The following is a 20,192-nucleotide window of genomic DNA, read 5'->3' on the forward strand; positions in this document are numbered from 1 at the left end:
GTTATCTCCCCTGATACGTCTATCCGATGTCAACTACACACTGATAACTGTTTTTAATTTCCTGTACACTGCATTTAGATTTTTGATAAATCAATAATAAAAAAACAACAAAAATTGCAATAAGGTTCGAATGTTTATTTCATGAAGACAGTAACATTGTAATCGCATCCATTTGCCTACAAAATCCGGCAAATAGTCACAAGATGTAATAAAACAAAAAAACAAAAAGTCAAGAACAATTGTATCACCATAATATACAATAATGTACAACACTGTTAACAGTGACGTGTTTCACACAGTGAACAGAAATACTGAAGACAGTGACGTTCTCCACACTGTAAACAATGTATTTCACACTGAAGACGGGCGTTCAACACACTGTAAAAAATGTATTCCACACTGAAGATAGTGACGTTCTACACAGTGTAAACAATGTATTTCACACAGAAGACAGCGACGTTCTATACAATGTAAACAATGAATGTCACACTGAAGACAGTGACGTTCTTTACAATGTAAACAATGTATTTCACACTGAAGACAGTGACGTTCTATACACTATAAACACTGTTTTTCACACTGAAGACAGTGACGTTCTATACACTGTAAACAATGTATTTCACACTGAAGACAGTGACGTTCTACACACTGTAGACAATGTATTTCACACTGAAGACAGCGACGTTCTACACAATGTAAAATATGTATTTCATACTATTGACAGTGACATATTTCCCATTGTAAACAGTGCTGTATTTAACATTAAAAGGGTAAGATAAAAAGGAAAAAAGACGAACAGAGTCCGTAATATATAACAAACATTTGGTTCGTATTGGTGAAGTGTGAGAAGATGCTACTGCAACCAATATTTACCTTTTCTTCTCTTCCATTCTATCTCTTAAACAACAACATGACACAACGCACCGCCAACATACACATGTACGTCCTAATGTGGATTTTGTGTCATTATTACGCATGTCAATAAATCAATATGCTTTAGCACACAGGTTTTGGAGGTTGAGTCATATTTAAACATAACACAACAGGTTATCTATTTCTATGTACTATGTTTGGCAATACGTGCTACGACATGTCGCAGTTGGCATTACAAGCAAAAGACATGCTTGTTTTTCATAGCTGGATAGAAGCACCTGTTGGATTGATAGTGAATCAATATATTTCATATATGCAGCTATATTGAACAACCCAAATGCAAATTTGTTACTTTTTTCTTAAATTTTTGTCGAATGTAACACTTTCCTGAACACATCTCTATCAAATGTTGTCTAATCGTTAATATTAAGCTAAGACTTTAATATTCTATTTACTTTTCTTCCGAACTATATTAGAAACTGGCTGTCTTTGGTAATCTGTGTAATCGGAAGCTCAATCAACATATGGTGCATTTGCTTTAAGTGGAAAACATACTGCCATGTACACATAAATCACAATAAATGTGGAAAAAAGGTGTTACTGAAGTCCATCGTGATCTAGCTTTCACCCAAAACAGTCGGTTGACAGTAATAAGGTGTTGGCCGATTGGAGGCAAGAACAAACATAGCTGGACAATATAGCGTCCATCATCCACAATGAACTTCAGTGGTTAGTAGAGGTCATCATTATTGTAAAAGTATGCAAAGGTAATCAAATCATTCAAATTCATTCAGTGACAAACATTCAAGATCGTATAAAAAGAATTGGGCTTTTTTCTGATGAAACATTCCATCTGTTTGATTATGGCGTGTGAAGTACACATACATATGTACTTAACACCACTGGGGTGATAAATGTTTGAAATGTACACTCCACGGGAACACCACTTTTCACTCAGTATGTCTCTGCCAAATACACATCATTCTCAGCTCAGAGCGGCAGGGATCCCCGCACCTGGTCAGTATTTCAGCCAATTGCAAATTGTCATTTTATATGTATAAGTGTCCTTTAATAAATGTCTAAAGTACAGTGTCAAATATTGCCATTCCTTTTGTTATATTTTCGTCCTGTAAAAGAAAAAAGGCAAAAATAAATAACTATGAATACATTTATATATTTTACGTGACGAAAATGTTTGATTGATACACTGACTATCATGGACGTGAGGATGATTTGTCAATACTTTGTTTATCACGATGTTAACACTGTATACCGTTGATACGTTGCAATATTACACTAAAATCCTATCTAATACAACTATTGTGTATTTCAAATATGTTATTAAAATGATTTTTATTCGACAACTTCTATATTATCATCGTCACTTTAACTTAAGCTCACATTTCCTCATACCACGCAAATAAATAAATGTGCTTATGCCATAGTTACATTAGTCTTGATTACGTATTAGGTGTTTGTACATATATACCAATTGAATTAAAATGCATTTTTGTATACCCAGGTATGGAAAAAAGAAAACGACATTGTACTTATAGAACTTACCCTCCGACACGTGTCCATGAACTCTTCTAATGATATGACGCCATCTTTATTTAAATCCATTTTCTGGAAGATAAAAATAAATAATTACACACCGGAGGCACGTTTTGTGGGTGTACTTCGACATGGAAAAGTAATGATACTATCAGTATGAAAACCCAACCCAAACGGAAGCAATTTTTGGTGTACAGTATCATAAATGTTTCTTAAGACATTATTTAGTTTTTCCCTATCAGTATCGGACTGTATCCAGCCATGTTTTTCAGCTTACTTGGTTTAACATATTTTATCTAAGCCAAATCTAATTGTTTTTGGCCAAACGTCAAAGTTCAACCTTATTCCAATGTGCCCAACTAAACTATAAGATTGATCGTCATCAAATATACACATTAATAAGTGAATTAACCTGAAGTAAAACATACCAACTGAATCATATATATAATGATTATATAATTCTTTTTAATGTATATATACTAATTGTCTGGGGTTCCTCTAAAAACCTGTCCATGCATGAACTCGAGCGCTGAGTACCTCCCCCGACACCCATTCATGCATGACCCCAAGTGTTGATTGTCCCTCTAAACACCAATCCATGTATGATCCCGAGCGTTGAGCGTACCACTAGACACCTATCTATTCATGATCCTGAATGTTGAGGTCCCCTAGACACCCATCCATGCATGACCCAGAGCGTTGAGTGTCCCACTAGACACCCGTCCACGCATGGTCCCGAGTGTTGAGTGTAACGCTTTACGCCCGCCTATGCATGACTCCGAGTGGTAAGTGTACCCTTCAACACCACATGACTCCGAGGTGTTGAGTGTACCCTTTCATATCCATCCATATATGACCATGAGCGTTGAGTATCCCGCCTGAAACCTGTCCATGTATGACCCTGAGTGCTAAGTGTCCCTTAAACATCCATCCATGCATGACCCCTAGTGCGTGCTGAGTTGTTCCCCCACTAGACACCAATACATACGTATACATGACCCCGGGTGCTGAGTGCTCCCCTAGACACACGCTAATACGCGACCCTAGAACCCTATCCATGCATGGTCCCGAGGGCTGAGTGTCCCCCTAAACACCCATCCATGCATGACCCCGAGCGTTGAGCGTCCCGCTAGACATCCGTTCATGCATGACCCCGAGTGTTGAGTGTCCACCTTGACACCCATCCATGCATAAATTGACTGCTGCGTGTCCTCTAGACATTTGTTCATCCTTGACACCTGTCTTCACCTTTCAGTCTTACCTGGAATACTCTATCGACATGATCCCGCGCTGTCGTCTCGTCTACGGTAGGTTCTGAGAATCTGCCCATCATTTCGTATATAGCTGATACTATATCGTTCATTTCTTCCTTGGTTATGATTCCATCGCCGTTAATATCATATAGACTAAACGCCCACTGTAGTCTTTCTTGTAGGGTTCCGCGAGATAATACTGATAACCCCATGACAAATTCCTGAAATAAAACAATGATAAGACATAAATAAATTGACATTCTGGTTAAGGTGAACTTAGCATGCACATTTCAAAACAAATGATGCGAATAGCAAGTCGTATTTAGGTTGATCACATAATTTGTGATATTTTATTGCATACGTAACTAGTTTAATATACCCTGAAACGTTTTTCTTTGTTGAGGTAAAAAAAAAAATTAATTGCAAAATCAAATGTTGTTATTTCATATCCAATTTTCATTTTTTCAATTTTACATGTATATATAGTGCTAGATATAGAATGCTAAAAACAACCCCTCGAAAATTTGGTGAATTTGATAGAAACAGGATCCTTAGTTTTATCCCAAGTCCATGACATACCAAAGCCCTAAAATGGTATTCATTGCTCGAAATGATTGACATCCAGTGCTCAACGAAATAAACTAGGGAACAGAACTGGCTCATTTTGGTGTCAGAATGATAGATCTGGTGATGTTATATCAATTTGACTACGACATAGCAATGCTGTGTAGTGACAATATCTTTAAATGATCATATCGTATTTTTATAAGAACTATGGTATATATGTTAATATTTGAATATCATATATTTCCGTTGCAAAGAAACATTTTCATTATAAGGCTGGTACGAAACAATCTTGGTAATGATACTAGTGCGCAAAACGGCGAATAGACACGTCCAGACACGCACACGAGGCTGTGTGGATAGTCCCAGGAGGATTGAGTGACAACTACAGTGTACTTTATCGGTTCCATAAGGTACTTTTGACCGAGAGCCTGACATCTTCAACCGACTAGCTAGCACGACTATCTAACACGGTGTATTCGTTACGGTAGGCACGAGGAACGGGTCTCATTAACTATTAATGGCGATGGGACTGAATTTGATCTAATGCTGACAGGATGGGTTTCTTAATTTCGTTTGAGAAAATGTTTCACCTCGAAGGTTAGGGGTAATAAGATTGTGAAAAAGAGGCGTGCTAATGACGTTTCCGCCTTAACAAAGTATGCGTTCATACTGAATTTGTTGAACACAATCAGGAATTTACCCATTCGCGTCAGGCGTTTGTTCTGGGATGTTTATAGGCGATGGAAACCAGACGTGGAGGTAGGCGTCACATCCAAACACCATTGGTTTCATGTGCAGTGTTGTGGATAAAGATAATGTTTGGGGAAGCCCCTTTAAGAGGGTCGGTTTTTGCCTCATAGGAATATTATTTGACTGACGTCAAATGAATAGATGTTCCATATGAACAAGTTGATTGAGATGGAACGAAAGATTCACGACACAAGATACTCACGGTAGAAACTTGATAAAGATAAAGAACCAAAAATGTCGCAGTGTCAATGAGAGGACACGGAACATGCGTCCGTTTGTGCAAGGGATAATATTTCTGTCTATGAATCAATGGCACAAAGCATGCTTTTGTTCTTTGATCTTCCCTTGATTCTGCATGTTAAGCAGACACCATTCTCGTACTCGAGGAAAAATCGACAAGACAGACATTCGGGTAACATGTCTTCATATTATCAGGCATATGTAAACTGTCTCAGATCAATGTAGACATACAGAGAATGGTTATTTTCAATGTGCCAGCAGCATGCATGCCAATCTACTGTTGGATGTCAGTTTCTACATTGTTGTAAATGTTGGCTGTAGGCGTGTTGTCATCAACGACTAAATGTCACCAGGATTTGGTCGTATTATAATGAAATACGAGCCAGATATCGATTTTACACTAGGATGAGTCCGTGCAAGCTACAGAGATTGCATGTCTAAAGGATTTCATCCCGAGGAAACAAATTAAAAATATAATTGATTTTTTCTTTTCTTCTGAAATGGTGACCTGGAATTCTTATCGTCTTCGTTCTTCCGTTACCTAATGAGGGTATTCAACGTAGACGGAGATCTTCAGGAACCAGGAAAATACAGACGTCATTACGCAATACTATATTATTGATTTGCATATGGATTTCCTAAAACAGAGTTAACACCGGTTTCATACGGAAATATAAATTCTGCAGATACTTTTAACCGTCATGTTAATTGATTATGAAATTCAAACATAGTATGACATAATGTCAACATATATTTTTTAGTTATCCTGAAAACGATCATGTCCCTTTTAAATACGGCGTAGCCGTCCAAATGATCAGTATTGCATTGACTGTTGTTAAAATGTATTGGGTTTTAAAATGTTCAAGCTACATGGTTTTAAAAAAAGGTATCTGTTTTAACTTTTTGATATGGTTATGTATTTTGCTCGGCTGATAAACTCCGAAACGAATCAACTGATTATGATCCTTGTCTTATCAATGACAAGTGTAAATGTATTATGTTAAATATCCTTGATACAGTATCTGAGCAGAACTTTACATCTGAGTGTCGATGATTTAATGATTAGTAAATCTATCAGTACGCTAATGAGAAATATGTGCAGACTTGAGAGAAAGCATTTCAATTGGCTAAAACTATGTTTTCACCCCATAACAAAATCTCTGACGTCACTGCAATGTCGTGATTCTATTTGCCAGCAGAACTACTCAGTGATTTCATAGAGGAAATACAGACAATTAAAGAAAACAAAACATCTTGATTCATATCAATGTAGAGAGAATAATTGGACCTTGCTTGAATTAAGTATTACCAAGCCATACCACAATAGCGTGGAGTGCATTATATTGATAGAATCTGGACGTGAACGCTTATACCAATGCTTTATCTAAATATATTCCTCGTTGAGAGAGGACTGAACTACTAGATAAAGCGTTAAATAACCTCTTTCGTTTTCAATGAATAATTGTTTTGCTACTACAACATTTGTTGTTAATTTCAGATTTGTGTATTTTTAAGCAATGATAATAATCTGCTTAACACTTATAATCGCAGATACACTGTAAACGTGCCACGTTGTCGGCAACGGAATTAATTTTCATTATAAACATATCAATAGAAAAACATTATTATCATTTATCGGAGAAATAATACCCATTTTCTTTGCTGACTACGTCGCAGGGACTAATATAGAGGAGGCAGCCAACAAGTTATGAATATGTTATCGAAGCTAGATTAACCTTTGCGTCTTTAAGTCGTAAAGTAGGCCAGTCCTTATAGAAAACTGACATGAGAGCAATTGGGAAACCAAACGAGCGTTATATATCATAATCGGAGACGGAATTATGGCTAGGATGTATTGCAACTTGCATTTTGTTAACATTTGGGAGGGCACCGGGGGGATTATTTTCCAGTAAAAGATATGAAACACCTGCTCAGTCTGGTTGAATAGCCACGAATTGGATTTCTTATAGTAGATATATGCACTATTGTATTACGTTAAAACATCATTTAGCTTGATGAATCCTTTAAGACATTTTTACAAAAGTATACAATCACTATTAAGTAATCCCCATTGCCTCCTCCTTACTTAAACTCCAAACTCCGTAGAACCGACCGTCCAATTACCCGTTATGGTTATTTATCGATGAAAAACTAAACTATATTGCCTTCCCGCGATTACATGTATTTCAATTCTAAAATTTTATCGAATAATAATTTCAGACACTGGCAATTTGCCATATGCAGTTATTTGCGTATTTATTACTCATATCAACTATCAGATAAGAGCGATTCAATAAACACTCACGTTGAATCACTGTCTGGTATCGTGTTCTTATTTATAGGAGCAAAAATGGGTCAGCGTCTTAGAACAGTGGATCGCTTCGCTAATATCACATATCATATGATATCATGGATCACAATTGACAAATTATACAACTCCCTTGAATATTGACGTGGAAATTATGTCTATACATCTTAATCAACTATAACATTGACTACATTATTTTGACTATATGGATTATGTTGAATACATATCATACTGAGAAATAGATCTTTGTTTATATGTAAGGTAAACAACTTCGTGTTGCCTTCCATCAATGTTCTGTATTTCATCTGATATAGGAACTAGTCACATGATAGACTATACCACAAAAATTGGTTAAACATGCTATCATATTCAAGACAGTTGTATCTGGGGCCATGAGCTTAATCATATTTCACGTGTCAGCTAAACCCTTATCGACACTAAGATTAATGCTTCGGATGTATGACGAATTACAATTAATATGCATAATGATTGAACCTATTTGGCGACAATTTACCTTTATGTATGAAGGCGACTTATCAAAAAGTACCTTTATGTATAAACGTGACCAATAAAGATTAACCTTTATGTATAAAAATGACATATTAAAATATCAAAAACAAGCATTTTATTACTACACTACTATTGCAAACAAATACATACAATTTAACTCATCAGTGACGTTCATACAATGTCAACAGATAATAAGCATTCCAGAAATTATTTTGTTAAGTTGTTGCCTCATACCTGGCAACGCTAAATGACCTTAAATATCTGTAAGCATTGAGTATAACTGAATTCAAAACATATTTTTTAACGATGTGAACTTGCATTAGTTGGAAAGAAGGAAAATTTAAATTCGTAAGCAGATATGTTTTATTTAATGTTTCACCATCATGAAATAAATGTTATCTCCAAACCGAAGTCAAAATCGTGAAATTATGCTCAACTTGCTTTTGCTTATCGATCATAATTAATATTCATTACCGAAATACGATAATAAAGCATTAAATTAAAATTTTGGAGCTGGAAGACGCCAGGAAGCTACCCATCTTTGGTCCAATGACTTTAATCAGGGCGCTAATGTTATTACATGTTGTATGTTCCTTGTACGACGTCTCCCGATGATCAATCTCCAGGTCCATATCCACGCGCTGCATGATATTTGACTACACTCTTGGGACATGAATCTCCTTCCTTCTTCTAATCTGAATTTCCTCATGATGTCAACATGGCTATTTGACTGTCTAGAAGAGGATTCAGAGATCCATCATCGAGCGTCATGTTTCAACTTTCGGTGCACATGAATCACAGAGGAAAGAATGCAAGTCAACAAATTCCGAAATTAGTCAGGCTAGCTGTGACAGGCTTTAAAACAAATAGCACGCTGTTTGTGGTTTCAGGTACTTAAATCTCGTAGCTTGTAATAAGAACTTTTGGAATAAGGGAATTTCTGAAAAATACCTCGAAGCATTCAGCACATGACAACAAAGATAGTATTACGGAAGTTGTATTCGGATTACCCCAGAGGTTGTTTACTGGAGGTATTGCTGATTGATTCTTTCGAGCCTGAACGATTTCGTGTCCATTTGTTGCTACACATGCTGGTGAGAACGCACATTACCAGAAAATTCAATATAACTCTCAATCGACAGTCATTTACAGCAGCTCTGACATGCCAGCAACATTATCTTAGTACTGAAAACGTGAAAGTGGTAAGCTACGGAAATGTCACTTATATTTGCTCTACCTTGTAAGTGCAAAAGAAAACACGTATGGATATAATAAAAAAAATGTTTTAAAACAAACCGCAAAATATTTCTAAGCCATTGATACTTCCAAAATTGAATCATAACGAAATAGAGATTCCGATACCATTCTAAGAAATATGACAAAAGATTCACACATAGATTGCTCTTTTGGTGATTGGCTATATACATGTATACATGATCGTGTGGACAACTTTTCTATTATACTAATTTATTTACATTTGTCTGGCATTGTCACTATATCGTCTGTTTGAGAGCTCTGGCATTGATGTACGTTTAAATGCCATTCATCACGCGCTACACGTATCAGCGTATTAATACAACACAAACCGGAACTACATGTACAATATCCAGGATAATTAAGTTTAACGACTAATTATTTTGTCTACATTATTTGTTATAAAAATATGCCAGTTGCGCATTACGTTGATCATAAAATGACTAACAAAATTGAGGTTTTTTTTATTAAATTTTCCATGTACTATTTTGTTTGCCAAAAAACACGCGACCATGTTCCGGCTGCTCCAACGACTGACAAAAAATCAGCTGACTGTCGGTAAGGCGGGAATTATGAATTTTAAATATGAATTATAGCATTTAGAAAATAAAAAAAAAAGTAAAAGGAATGTAAATATAAGCGTTGAACTGTTTTTGTATGGTATTTATGATATATTTGAATGCCAGAACTTTGCAAGCAAACAAATCATAATGTTTGTTGTTTGCTTGCAAAGCTCTGGGATTCAAATATATCATAAATGCCACACAAAACAGTTCAATGCTTAAATAACAGACTATGTTGAGATCGAAATGTAATTGTCTATCATTTAGTAAGAAATGATGCTTATCTAACTGACTAATCCATCCCACGCTATTGTTGGGAGTATACAACAGTACATATAATTCTATATTACAGAATAAACATCACTCTGAAGTATCAATCATACTGTATTAGAATTATACTGCATATGAAACTGTCATTGAAATTATAAATAGGCAGTCGTTTTCCCATAAACAGGCCCTGTTTATCTATTTATCAAATCTAGTATAATGTTACAGTTATTATGTATCTATTTGTAGCCAAATCTATTTCACTGGCGGGTAAATGATAACAAATATTATGTATATTGTCACATAATGGTCTATATTATGTACACGAATGTATTACTATCGCATTTTGTGTACACCGTTGCTGTCAAACAAAATAGCTGAACTTGTCAGTACAGCGACAAGACGCCACAGAATTAGTCAAAGACTACGACTTATCTGTAATAGATCAAGGCGCTAAGTGATTGTGTTATACACTGTTTAAAGCACGCTCTACCAGAAATCGTCTATCTCATTATTTCTATGCCTAGTGGGATCTGAGAGAGGAACACACACAGTCAATCTCTGACATTGATCTACGTATACCAATTGCCAGGGGATATATCTGGACAATCAATTTCACCGATTGTTACTGTTTAGTGAAGGAAAGGTCATTTATCATGGTGCTATTTTGAATGATTTCCCAGACGATGACTTTGATGATTTTTGCTAAAGCCCAATGTCACGATGAATACGTCTAATCTCATCAGATGGAATCTAATTTCACAATCTGGATTTTTCGAGGTGTGACATATGAATATGGGTGCTAAAGTACACGTAAAATTTGTAATATGGAAATCCTGCAAAACGAACTGTTGAAGATATATTTTCTCAGACTCATTAAGTATTAATCTGTTTTCACTTGAAGTCTGTTTTCGTAAGACGATGTGGAAATCATCATGCTACAGTCTATGTCATCTATATCATATTACTAAACTATTAAGGAATAAAAAAGATGATAAGGAATTAACCTAAATAAATGTGTTGCCCCCATTGCAGCATCTTGAATGTTTTTTTTATTATTTTCTACTTCATTTCTCCTATTACTGTATTTTATTTCGTAAATCTTTGCTATACCTAGCTTTTGGTCGATGTTTTGGTTTGATATTGTATTGTTTAACATCTTGTCATCTTATCAAGGTCATTTAAGGAATTTTACTCCTTGAATAGGGCACTATTAAGGGCCATTTCATAAAAATATCGTATCGAAAACATTAGCATGGACTCTATATCATTGTGTACATTTTCCATGCTGAGTGTCATGGGGAATAGCACCATCTCAATTACTTTGGCTTTTAACTGGCAGTGGACATGACCCATAACCTTGCAATGGTGAACGAAGGGTCAAGTTAGTTGAGAAGCTATGGTGCAATTCGTACTCTCTACGTGCATGACAGATTGTAGATCCTGTTCCAGGATCACAATATGATGGCACGGCAGCTTTGAAAGTAGGGACAGTAAGGACACGCAAGTTATTGGTCATCATGATATTACCGGAGTGTCACGTGTTGAGGGTGTCATTGGTGTGACATCTACAAATTGCTCTTCAGTTCAGCACCGTGGTTATCGCTAGATGGTGGACATGGGCGTTTGGAGGACACAAGCAAACCCTAGTGTTAATTTCATAAAGTGACTAACCTCTCTCTACCATAAATAAATTGTGCATATCTTATGAACGTTCTTAGTAATCAAACTTTATAAAATCAATGAAAAAAAAGCTTTATGCAACTATATCATCCCGTTAATCCATCATGGCCTGACTGCTCAACAGCGAACATGAATTATATTTCAAGTTTTAAATGTGCTCTAACCAGCTAATAGATACGAATCACATTCCTGTATAACAATTCACGTTTATAACACAGCATGGGCTGAGGATGTGCATTTATGAACACGCAACATGTTTTACATGTAATACGTTCATGAAGTATATCTTTAGACAGAGATTGATAGCATAATATTCAACCAAATTTGTTTTAGTGTGATTTTTGCAAACACAATTGTGATTTTATAAACCGTTATATTTTCGCTGTCAAACGTAAGTCTTCTTGCTTCTTGGGAATTGATACCTCGGGATATATTGACTGATCTGAATTCACGTCATAACGGAATATTTACTAAAAAGGAATTATTACCAAGCATATGGTGATTCCTAAAATGTTAAGAGCACCCTTTAGCAATAGTCTTATTTCCTCTCATTTCAACAGATAATAATTTTCCTTTGTTTTATTCTAATAGAAAAGTCTTGTATGTTCTGTTGCAAACAAACGTAGTAGATAAAGCGAGATTATCCATATTTAAATCAATCTATACCACTAATTACATCTTAGAGTTATAGTCAAATATCTGAATTGTTTACATGTCAATTTGTTTTTCTATTACTATCAAATTGAATTTGGCCTGAATTTTAAATACAAAAACCGTTCATTACTGTCTACGATGATTGTTTATATTGTAGCATTTGAATAGCAAGTGATTTCTGCATTGTCTTCAGCTCAACTTTTCAAAAACTAGAATATTGAAAATAAAATGGAAAAACCAGTCATTTGTATCTCTAGTATTTGCGATTGATACTCTATTCTGTAATTTAGTATAATTTTAATGTAATGAAATATCGATTTGCTACGTTTCGTTATTAAATGTGATAATTAAGAAAATCTTATCAGCATATTTTCCGGTCATTAGGACAAATGTGTTGCAGCGGTTGTGTTCAGTCGCCAATCTTTGCTTCCTCACATCCGTCGATGCAATACAGATTGAATCACCAAGGTAACCTGGGCAACCCTATTGACAATATACACGGATTTAGCGTTTACTTACCTCAAAACTGATGGTTCCATTCCTGTCATGGTCAAATGTATTGAAGACATAGTGTGCGTACGCACTGGAATCTGGAAAATCACATATATGACTCTAAATCAAATCTGAATTATCGATGTTTGAAAATAATAATAAATTAGTATGTTTATTTTAGCATTACTCGAAAAAGAACAAAAAGAAACGAGGTAGTATAATATGTTGCTGTAGCGATATATTTCCGCCTCTGTTGTTTTTTTAGTGTCAAGTTGACAAATCATTTATTTGGACTTCTTTACGACCTTGCGATAAGGGCATTCCCATGCGTATTGGCGCTGTGTTTTTCTTGTGCTTGTGTGTTGACACTGTTGTATACTTTGTTCTAGTACGTTGACATTGTGTTTTGTTTATCCGTGTGTGCTGACGTTGTTTTGCCTCTGTGCATTTGTATCGTATATTTTCTCATGGAGTGTAGAGCGCTGTTTTTTCCTTTTGTATTTATATGGTATATGTATTTTCTCATGACGTGTAGGGCGCTGTGCTGCCTTTGTGTAGTAGTATGGTGTATTTTCTCATGGAGTGTAGGGTTCTGTTTTGCTCCTCTGTACTGGAATGATATAGCTTCTCATGAAGTGTTGGGAACTGTTTTGTCAATGTGAATTAATATTATTTGGGTACTATACATTAGTTAACCTTTTCTTAATCGTCACTGTTATGTTTCTGCAATATACACATAACATTTACCAACATAGTAAATTGCTTTGTCAAATCATACTTTTATAAAATTTAACAATTTTCTTTTCTAGCATTCATTCGTGATACGAATTGTTAAATCAGATATCATATTATTCCACCTTAACACGCACATACAAAGTTTAGAATTTAATGTCAAGGAAATGTAACACAAGAAGACATCACTGTCTTTGTGTAAGGAACCTTCACTGTCATAGAATTGAATTGAATAAAAGGATAGGATTAAAAGTAATCTACTATATGATGCAGTTAAAAAGAATAAGACAGTTATCTTTAACAGTAACCATTGAATATAGAAATATGTTAAAATGGATTGATTTCGTCGCTATCTGTATTGGAGTATCCAGACTTTTGGCATCGCTCCTAAAGAATATCATACGACAAATTGTTTGGTAACATTAAACAATTTCACCATTCAAAATGAACAGGGTATATATATTAAATAACCATCTACTACAAGATAATTGTATATTTAAGGCACATTATCATTTCAAATCAACATCCGTTACAGAATAGAAAAAAATACAAAAGAACAAGTTTGAAAATTACAGGTTGTTTAACGACAAGAACGTAATGTCTGCAATATATATAGAACACATAAGAACGCCATTTCAGATTATGCCCAAATCGCTGTTGGGGTTTTAATATCGTCTGGATGGTTAACCAGGTATTTCCCTACACAAACATGGTGATTTCACACGATGAAATTTCACAAGCTCAATTCAGCGAAGACGTCTATATAAAACGACGTGAAGACATTCAAGTAATCAATAATCTTGTGCTGTCACTGCCTGTATTAAACTGATTAAGTCCTACAGCATAAATGTAATTATTTAAAATAAGCTGATTTGTTTCATATTGCTGAAGGTGTAAAATAAAAGGCAAAGGTAATTCATTATGTCTTTCTGAAATATAAAATTTTGCTCTATTGTATTAATCCCTTAATTCGGTTTGAAAGAAGCTAACATATTTTTTTCAATCCCTTTAAAGCTGATCAATCCTTTTTAGAAATATTGTAATACTTACCACCCTGAGGAAAGAACTGAGCGTAGATTTCTTTGAATGTCTCTTCGTTGACTATCCCTGTTGGACATTCCTGTAAAAATAGAATACAAACAAGATATAAATGATGTAGCAGAAATAATTGTTATTGTATTCAGACACGTAAGTTAAGTTAAGTACTCATTCCCACTCTTGAGTGACGTGTTTGCGTTTTATATCAGCTAGCTAATAACTTTATCAGCAAAACGTATGTTAGGTAATATCGTGTTTAGATACACACCAATAAGGATGTGCAACGTAATAATAACACGTTTACCGACCATGTTAATCGATATACAATCATTGATAACAGCTCGTTCACCAGACCGTTACCTAGAGTTTTCTTACAGGTTAACCTTTATAGGTCAGCTTACCATTAGGCTGTAGTCATAATCAAAGTGTTATGTCCCCCGAGCCTTAGCCAGTAGTCAATGTTCGCCTCCTAGAGATTAAGGAGTTATTGGTCATTTGATCGGACAGTTAAATTCAAGGAAATGTTAGGCTCCTCGTATCAGTTATCCATCTTAGATTTTAGCAGATCAAGTGAAATAAAATGCGTTTCTTTTGCAAATTTCCAACCCTTTACCCCCTTTTCATTATTGGTTTATATAATTTTCCCCTTGTTAGATAATAACCTGACTTTTCCTTTTTAGTTCATAGTATCATGTGTTTGTCATTCTGGTGTTCCGTCCCACTTTGGCTTTTAATGGCTAGTCCTGTGTTTATTATATCTGTGTATTTTTCATCATTTTATTGCTTGTTTTAATTAACCTTACCTTGACTTTTTGAGGGTCCTTTGTTAACACACATATATTTATGAGGTTATTTTTATGCCCCACATTGGTTTATGCGAGTTATATAATAACACTACATTTGTGATGTGGGGAATATTTTTAAACTCCATACTCCATATTGACTATTTGGTTATTATAAACCAACATTGACATGCTTTTTGGCTATTTGTCGACATCCGCCCTCCCCCGATTGGTGTCTTTGGGGTTCTTCATACATCGGTTTTTTAATAATCTGAATGTTGTTGATATACTGTTGGATGGTAGACTCAAGCTTACTACATGTGTATTAAAATGTACTCTCATAGGAGTCCCAGCGCTTTCCTTCTGGTCATTTTTTTTTTACATATTTCTCCCTCCGTTTGTTGTTTTTGTTGTTGTTGTTCACTTGTTTACATATCGTCATTGCTCTTTTCATATCTGGATCAAATGTTGTTTTCAACTTACAAGCGAGTGTCAGTATGAGTTTGTTCAGTACCGCATGCAAAATATTGATTTGCAGACATTGATTAGTTGTACATTACATTGTATATGTAATATGCGTCAGAGTAGCTTGCCACCTAGATGCTATATCAGTTTATAATATAGTTAGGACAATATGTCCCGTGCTATGATGTCGAAGTGAGTTAAGGGCAATAATGTGACCCTCGACATGGCTGTTTCTCGGCAACAGATTTACTTTGTATGTTATTGATTACAACTGCGCCTTTGGTTGAAGACATCCCATGTATATTGGAGACAACCAGACATAGTTAATGAAAGCATGTTCAGAATTAGTTATTTGTATCCCTTGTGTTTTGGCTATTGTCTCTTTCTCCCGAGGTGATTGATTATGTCAACTATTCATCAGTGATGACAACTAGATAACGGCTGAGTGATATGACTGCACAATGTTACACATACAAGGATTGCGTGACGCCATGCTATTCTGTTTACACAACGTGACTTTTGTCTTTTATATAAAATATGAAGTCGTTGTCTTTTTCTGTTTGTAAATTCTAAAACACATTATATGCTTGCTTCACCGTTAAAACATACCAACCATGGCAACTCTTGTTCCTGAAAGTAACCGATAAATATAAATATTTTATTTCCATAGTCAAAATACGGATGTCCTTTGATATATATCCCTTTTCATTAAAGGAACAAACCAGTTTTATTTTGATATGTACATACATATTACAATTAATGCTCTTCTGATCGCTTATCAACTCGCGCTTGGTTAGACTGCAAAAAACATATATTTTCTTTAGACCAACGATGTTGTCATTCCGTTTGCACGAAATTTGTTATAGAGGTTTTGATACGGCTACAATCAGGGGAGATACTTTTATGTTCTCCGCATGAAGAGTAAATGCATATTTAGTTACATTATATTACCGGGAATATAAATGAAATACAGCTGAAAAAATAATCATTACAATGTCATTCAAAATGCAATAGAAATAACAGTATTAAGGTTTGTCACGACTAGATGATATTATTAGAGGTTCTACAAACTGTACCAGGACAAATCTGCTGTACTCGTAATGGAACGCGCCATATCAGCAAAACTGAAAAAGTTCGCGCGGTTAGTTTTATAAACGTATCCTTTGGATTCAAGAACCTTAATTCTTTATTCCTCTTGCATATTTTTTTAAAAGGAGACGTATAATATTCATTTACGATGAAATTTTATAAATCATATACGTGTATGTCAAGATTTCACATCCTTCACAATGTAAAAAAACAACAAGAAATAGTCGTTTCTTTTTGTTTGTAACGAACGTATATATGGTAGGGACGGCTGCCATCATTGGAACCCACTTAAGGACATCAATCGCTAGTGTTCTTGTGATTGAAAACTTTGGAAGCCGAATGGCATGAAATATACGTACAGTGAAGATATAATTCAGAAATCTAAGACTTACGTGCTCTAAGAGGAAATTGAACATTTCATTTACGTATCTCAATAGCAGTTCTCAGATAATCTTATTTACCAGGACAAAAGACATCATTAACGAAAATAAAACTTTATTAATAATTAAATCTGGTCGTGTACATTAGCTTTTCCATGATAAAATAATCCCGTGAGTACAAGCAAAAACATGCCAAACGAGTGAAGACGAACATGATAATGGCAGCTGTCTCGGATGTTGTCATTTCCTAGATTTAGAATCTGTGATGATGGAGGATTGTCCCTCCAGGGGCCACTGTCGGACAAGTGCTGATGATATTACGGACACTCCACTAGTACTTCAACGGTAACGAATGGCCGTGTTCACTGATTAATGGCGGAATTAGATTTTCCTCCACGCGGATCTCCGCTATCGATTTGTGACCCTGTTTATATATATATATATAAATCTATACCGTGGACCTGGTTCCCAATATTGGCGAAAGGTATTGACGGATGAAGGATAATGGGGTTCTAACACATTCTCACAGACATGCGTAGTAAACTGGAACGGACACCGGCACATACACTTTTACGCATCTTTTTCAATTCAGGATTGATCGCCAGTGTATCTTGGGCTTAAATAAAGACAACCTTCCCAACACCGCTACGCTTGGCTAGCGAGTAAATTGTATTAAACTGTTCCATAGCTATCAGCAGGCGTCATGTATCTTTTATGAAGACGGATTTGAGAGAATATAACAATAAAAATACGACAAAAGGAAGTATGGTTCCCATTTTGTTAAATTTATGCAAATAAAAGAAATATACTCGCAAAATGTAAATTTGTTCATCAACAAATAACATCATTATATGACTGCACGTTCAATTTAGCGATTACTAACACGGCTGTAACTTGCCTTTTTGTTAGAAGTGAGACCGATGCAAAACAGTTTTTCGGATTCGTTTTGCATCGCTGGTGCATTGCTGGTGCATCTCATATATATTCAATTAACTTACATCCGGACATAGCAAGATTAAAAATCATATATCAGCTCACTATCATATGGCGGTTGTCTTACTTAAAAAGTCTTTGTAATATGTTTAGGTACTAATGATTTGAAGCAATGTATGATGTATAGTATGTAATGGACGGTGCTATTTTACGACAGGATTATCGGATCCTATTTAAAATTATTTTTGACCATTTAAATCATGAAGACAGAGTGTGTGGCCTTAATATGTACACATTGGAATATGTACACAAAGTTTACATATAAATCGTTTGTAAGTGTATCAACATAGGATACGCCTGTAACCAAATTCTAGAATAGGCCGTGATTTTCAAGACCCATATGAAACAGGTGAACTTTCCTGGCCAGTTGGCTTAATTATCAGATGGCCTATTTTGACAAGACCTCAAAGTGTTTATTAAGCCGAGACCAGGAAGGGTCCTTGATCGCAGGCGTTTGATAGCAGAACTGTTGGAAACCGAATTAGTTTGATACATTAACCAGATGAAAATATCACTGAGACGAGATACAAACATTCTATTGATCACGATTCTGTCTGAAGAGTTCAAGCGTCTGATTGATACATAGACAACGATAATATGGTCTGTGATCGGGGAGTGAGAAGGGAAAAATCGAATCTCACAAATGTAGTTTCCTGAAGCAAAGCCGAATCGGTGACACGATCCTAAAGCTTTTCACTAAGTGTATGTTAGATTGGTGAAAGTAACATTGTACTTCAATTTGGTTTGATCTGGAATTCTTTAAGTGCCTGTTAGTAGTTAATGTGTTGAACAGTGCCATACAGATACTATTGCAAAGTGACATGCTTCTCAAAGAAGAATCACAAACGTAAACGTCACCAATAGAATATGCATGACAACAATTCATATATTATACAAGACAATGTGCGCGCAAATTCGTGAGGCTGGTGTGTCTAATGTACTTTTATCGAATACAGGACCAAACTAAAGGTAGCGTTATATATATAGGCAAATGGTCCTCTGGCCTTTCGGTTCTAATTAACACCAGTTATGGACTATTGTAATACAATTCCATATATAGTGTCTGGTTTCATTTCCAAATATGTTTGTAAGTCACGCTTTTCTACATAAAATTCAACCAGACTGTCACCTTTATGTCCATAACTTTGGAACCAGATCGTAAAAGGGCCGTCGGTTCTTAACTACGGCCATATTGTCGCGCTAGACAAACACTAACTAACGTGTGTGGGCAATGACGATTGCTTTTGCTGGCGCATTAGTTAGATGCAGGAAAAGCTACCTCAGCTCTTTAGGGACGAATTATTGGAACTAGGCAAGCATTTCTACTATTTGAATTCTGGCTTCAAGGAAATGTCACAGAACTAACAAAACAGTTAATTGAATTTCGCATGCTTTATGGGTACTTGTCCTTCCAACCGCTACAGGAAATGGACAAAAACAGATGAGATTTATGCTTATACTGGAAAGGGTTCTTGAGGTACTTAAAACGTTTTTTTTCTCCAGAACACACAAACCCAAGAGATCTTCTATTATGTAACAGAGTATAATTTACATTGCTATAGTGATAGATTAGATGATAAACCACTTTCGTAAGCTCCCATGTGTGATAGGATATTATGATAAATGTAAATTCTATCCCATGTATCTGTATAAAATCCAATGACATACCTACAGATTACAGAAAAGCATTCCTATGTAGTATTTATTGATAATGCAGTAGAAGGTCATACCTGAATATCGGGGAA

The 20,192-nt window shown here is 35.4% G+C and overlaps 1 protein-coding gene across 14 annotated transcripts in view; it reads right to left on the reverse strand.

Annotated features, from left to right (window-relative positions):
• Positions 1-120: 120 nt before the first annotated feature.
• The window catches only part of LOC117339993 (Kv channel-interacting protein 4-like), a 420,070-nt gene continuing 399,998 nt past the window's right edge, over positions 121-20,192 (reverse strand). For 13 of the 14 annotated variants that reach the window (XM_033901721.1, XM_033901727.1, XM_033901725.1 and 10 more), the window contains 5 exons: positions 14,751-14,820; positions 12,996-13,066; positions 3,689-3,901; positions 2,437-2,499; positions 1,888-2,000 (listed from right to left, as the gene is read on the reverse strand). In XM_033901721.1, coding sequence (XP_033757612.1) covers positions 1,953-2,000; positions 2,437-2,499; positions 3,689-3,901; positions 12,996-13,066; positions 14,751-14,820 — 465 coding nt within the window. In that variant the 3' untranslated portion in view covers positions 1,888-1,952. Of the gene's footprint in view, positions 2,001-2,436; positions 2,500-3,688; positions 3,902-12,995; positions 13,067-14,750; positions 14,821-20,192 lie in introns of all 14 variants that reach the window. The other variant, XM_033901720.1, reaches the window with a different exon arrangement.

This window comes from Pecten maximus, chromosome 12 (genome assembly GCF_902652985.1).
Source record: "Pecten maximus chromosome 12, xPecMax1.1, whole genome shotgun sequence".
In the NCBI taxonomy this organism is placed as follows: Eukaryota; Metazoa; Mollusca; class Bivalvia; order Pectinida; family Pectinidae; genus Pecten; species Pecten maximus.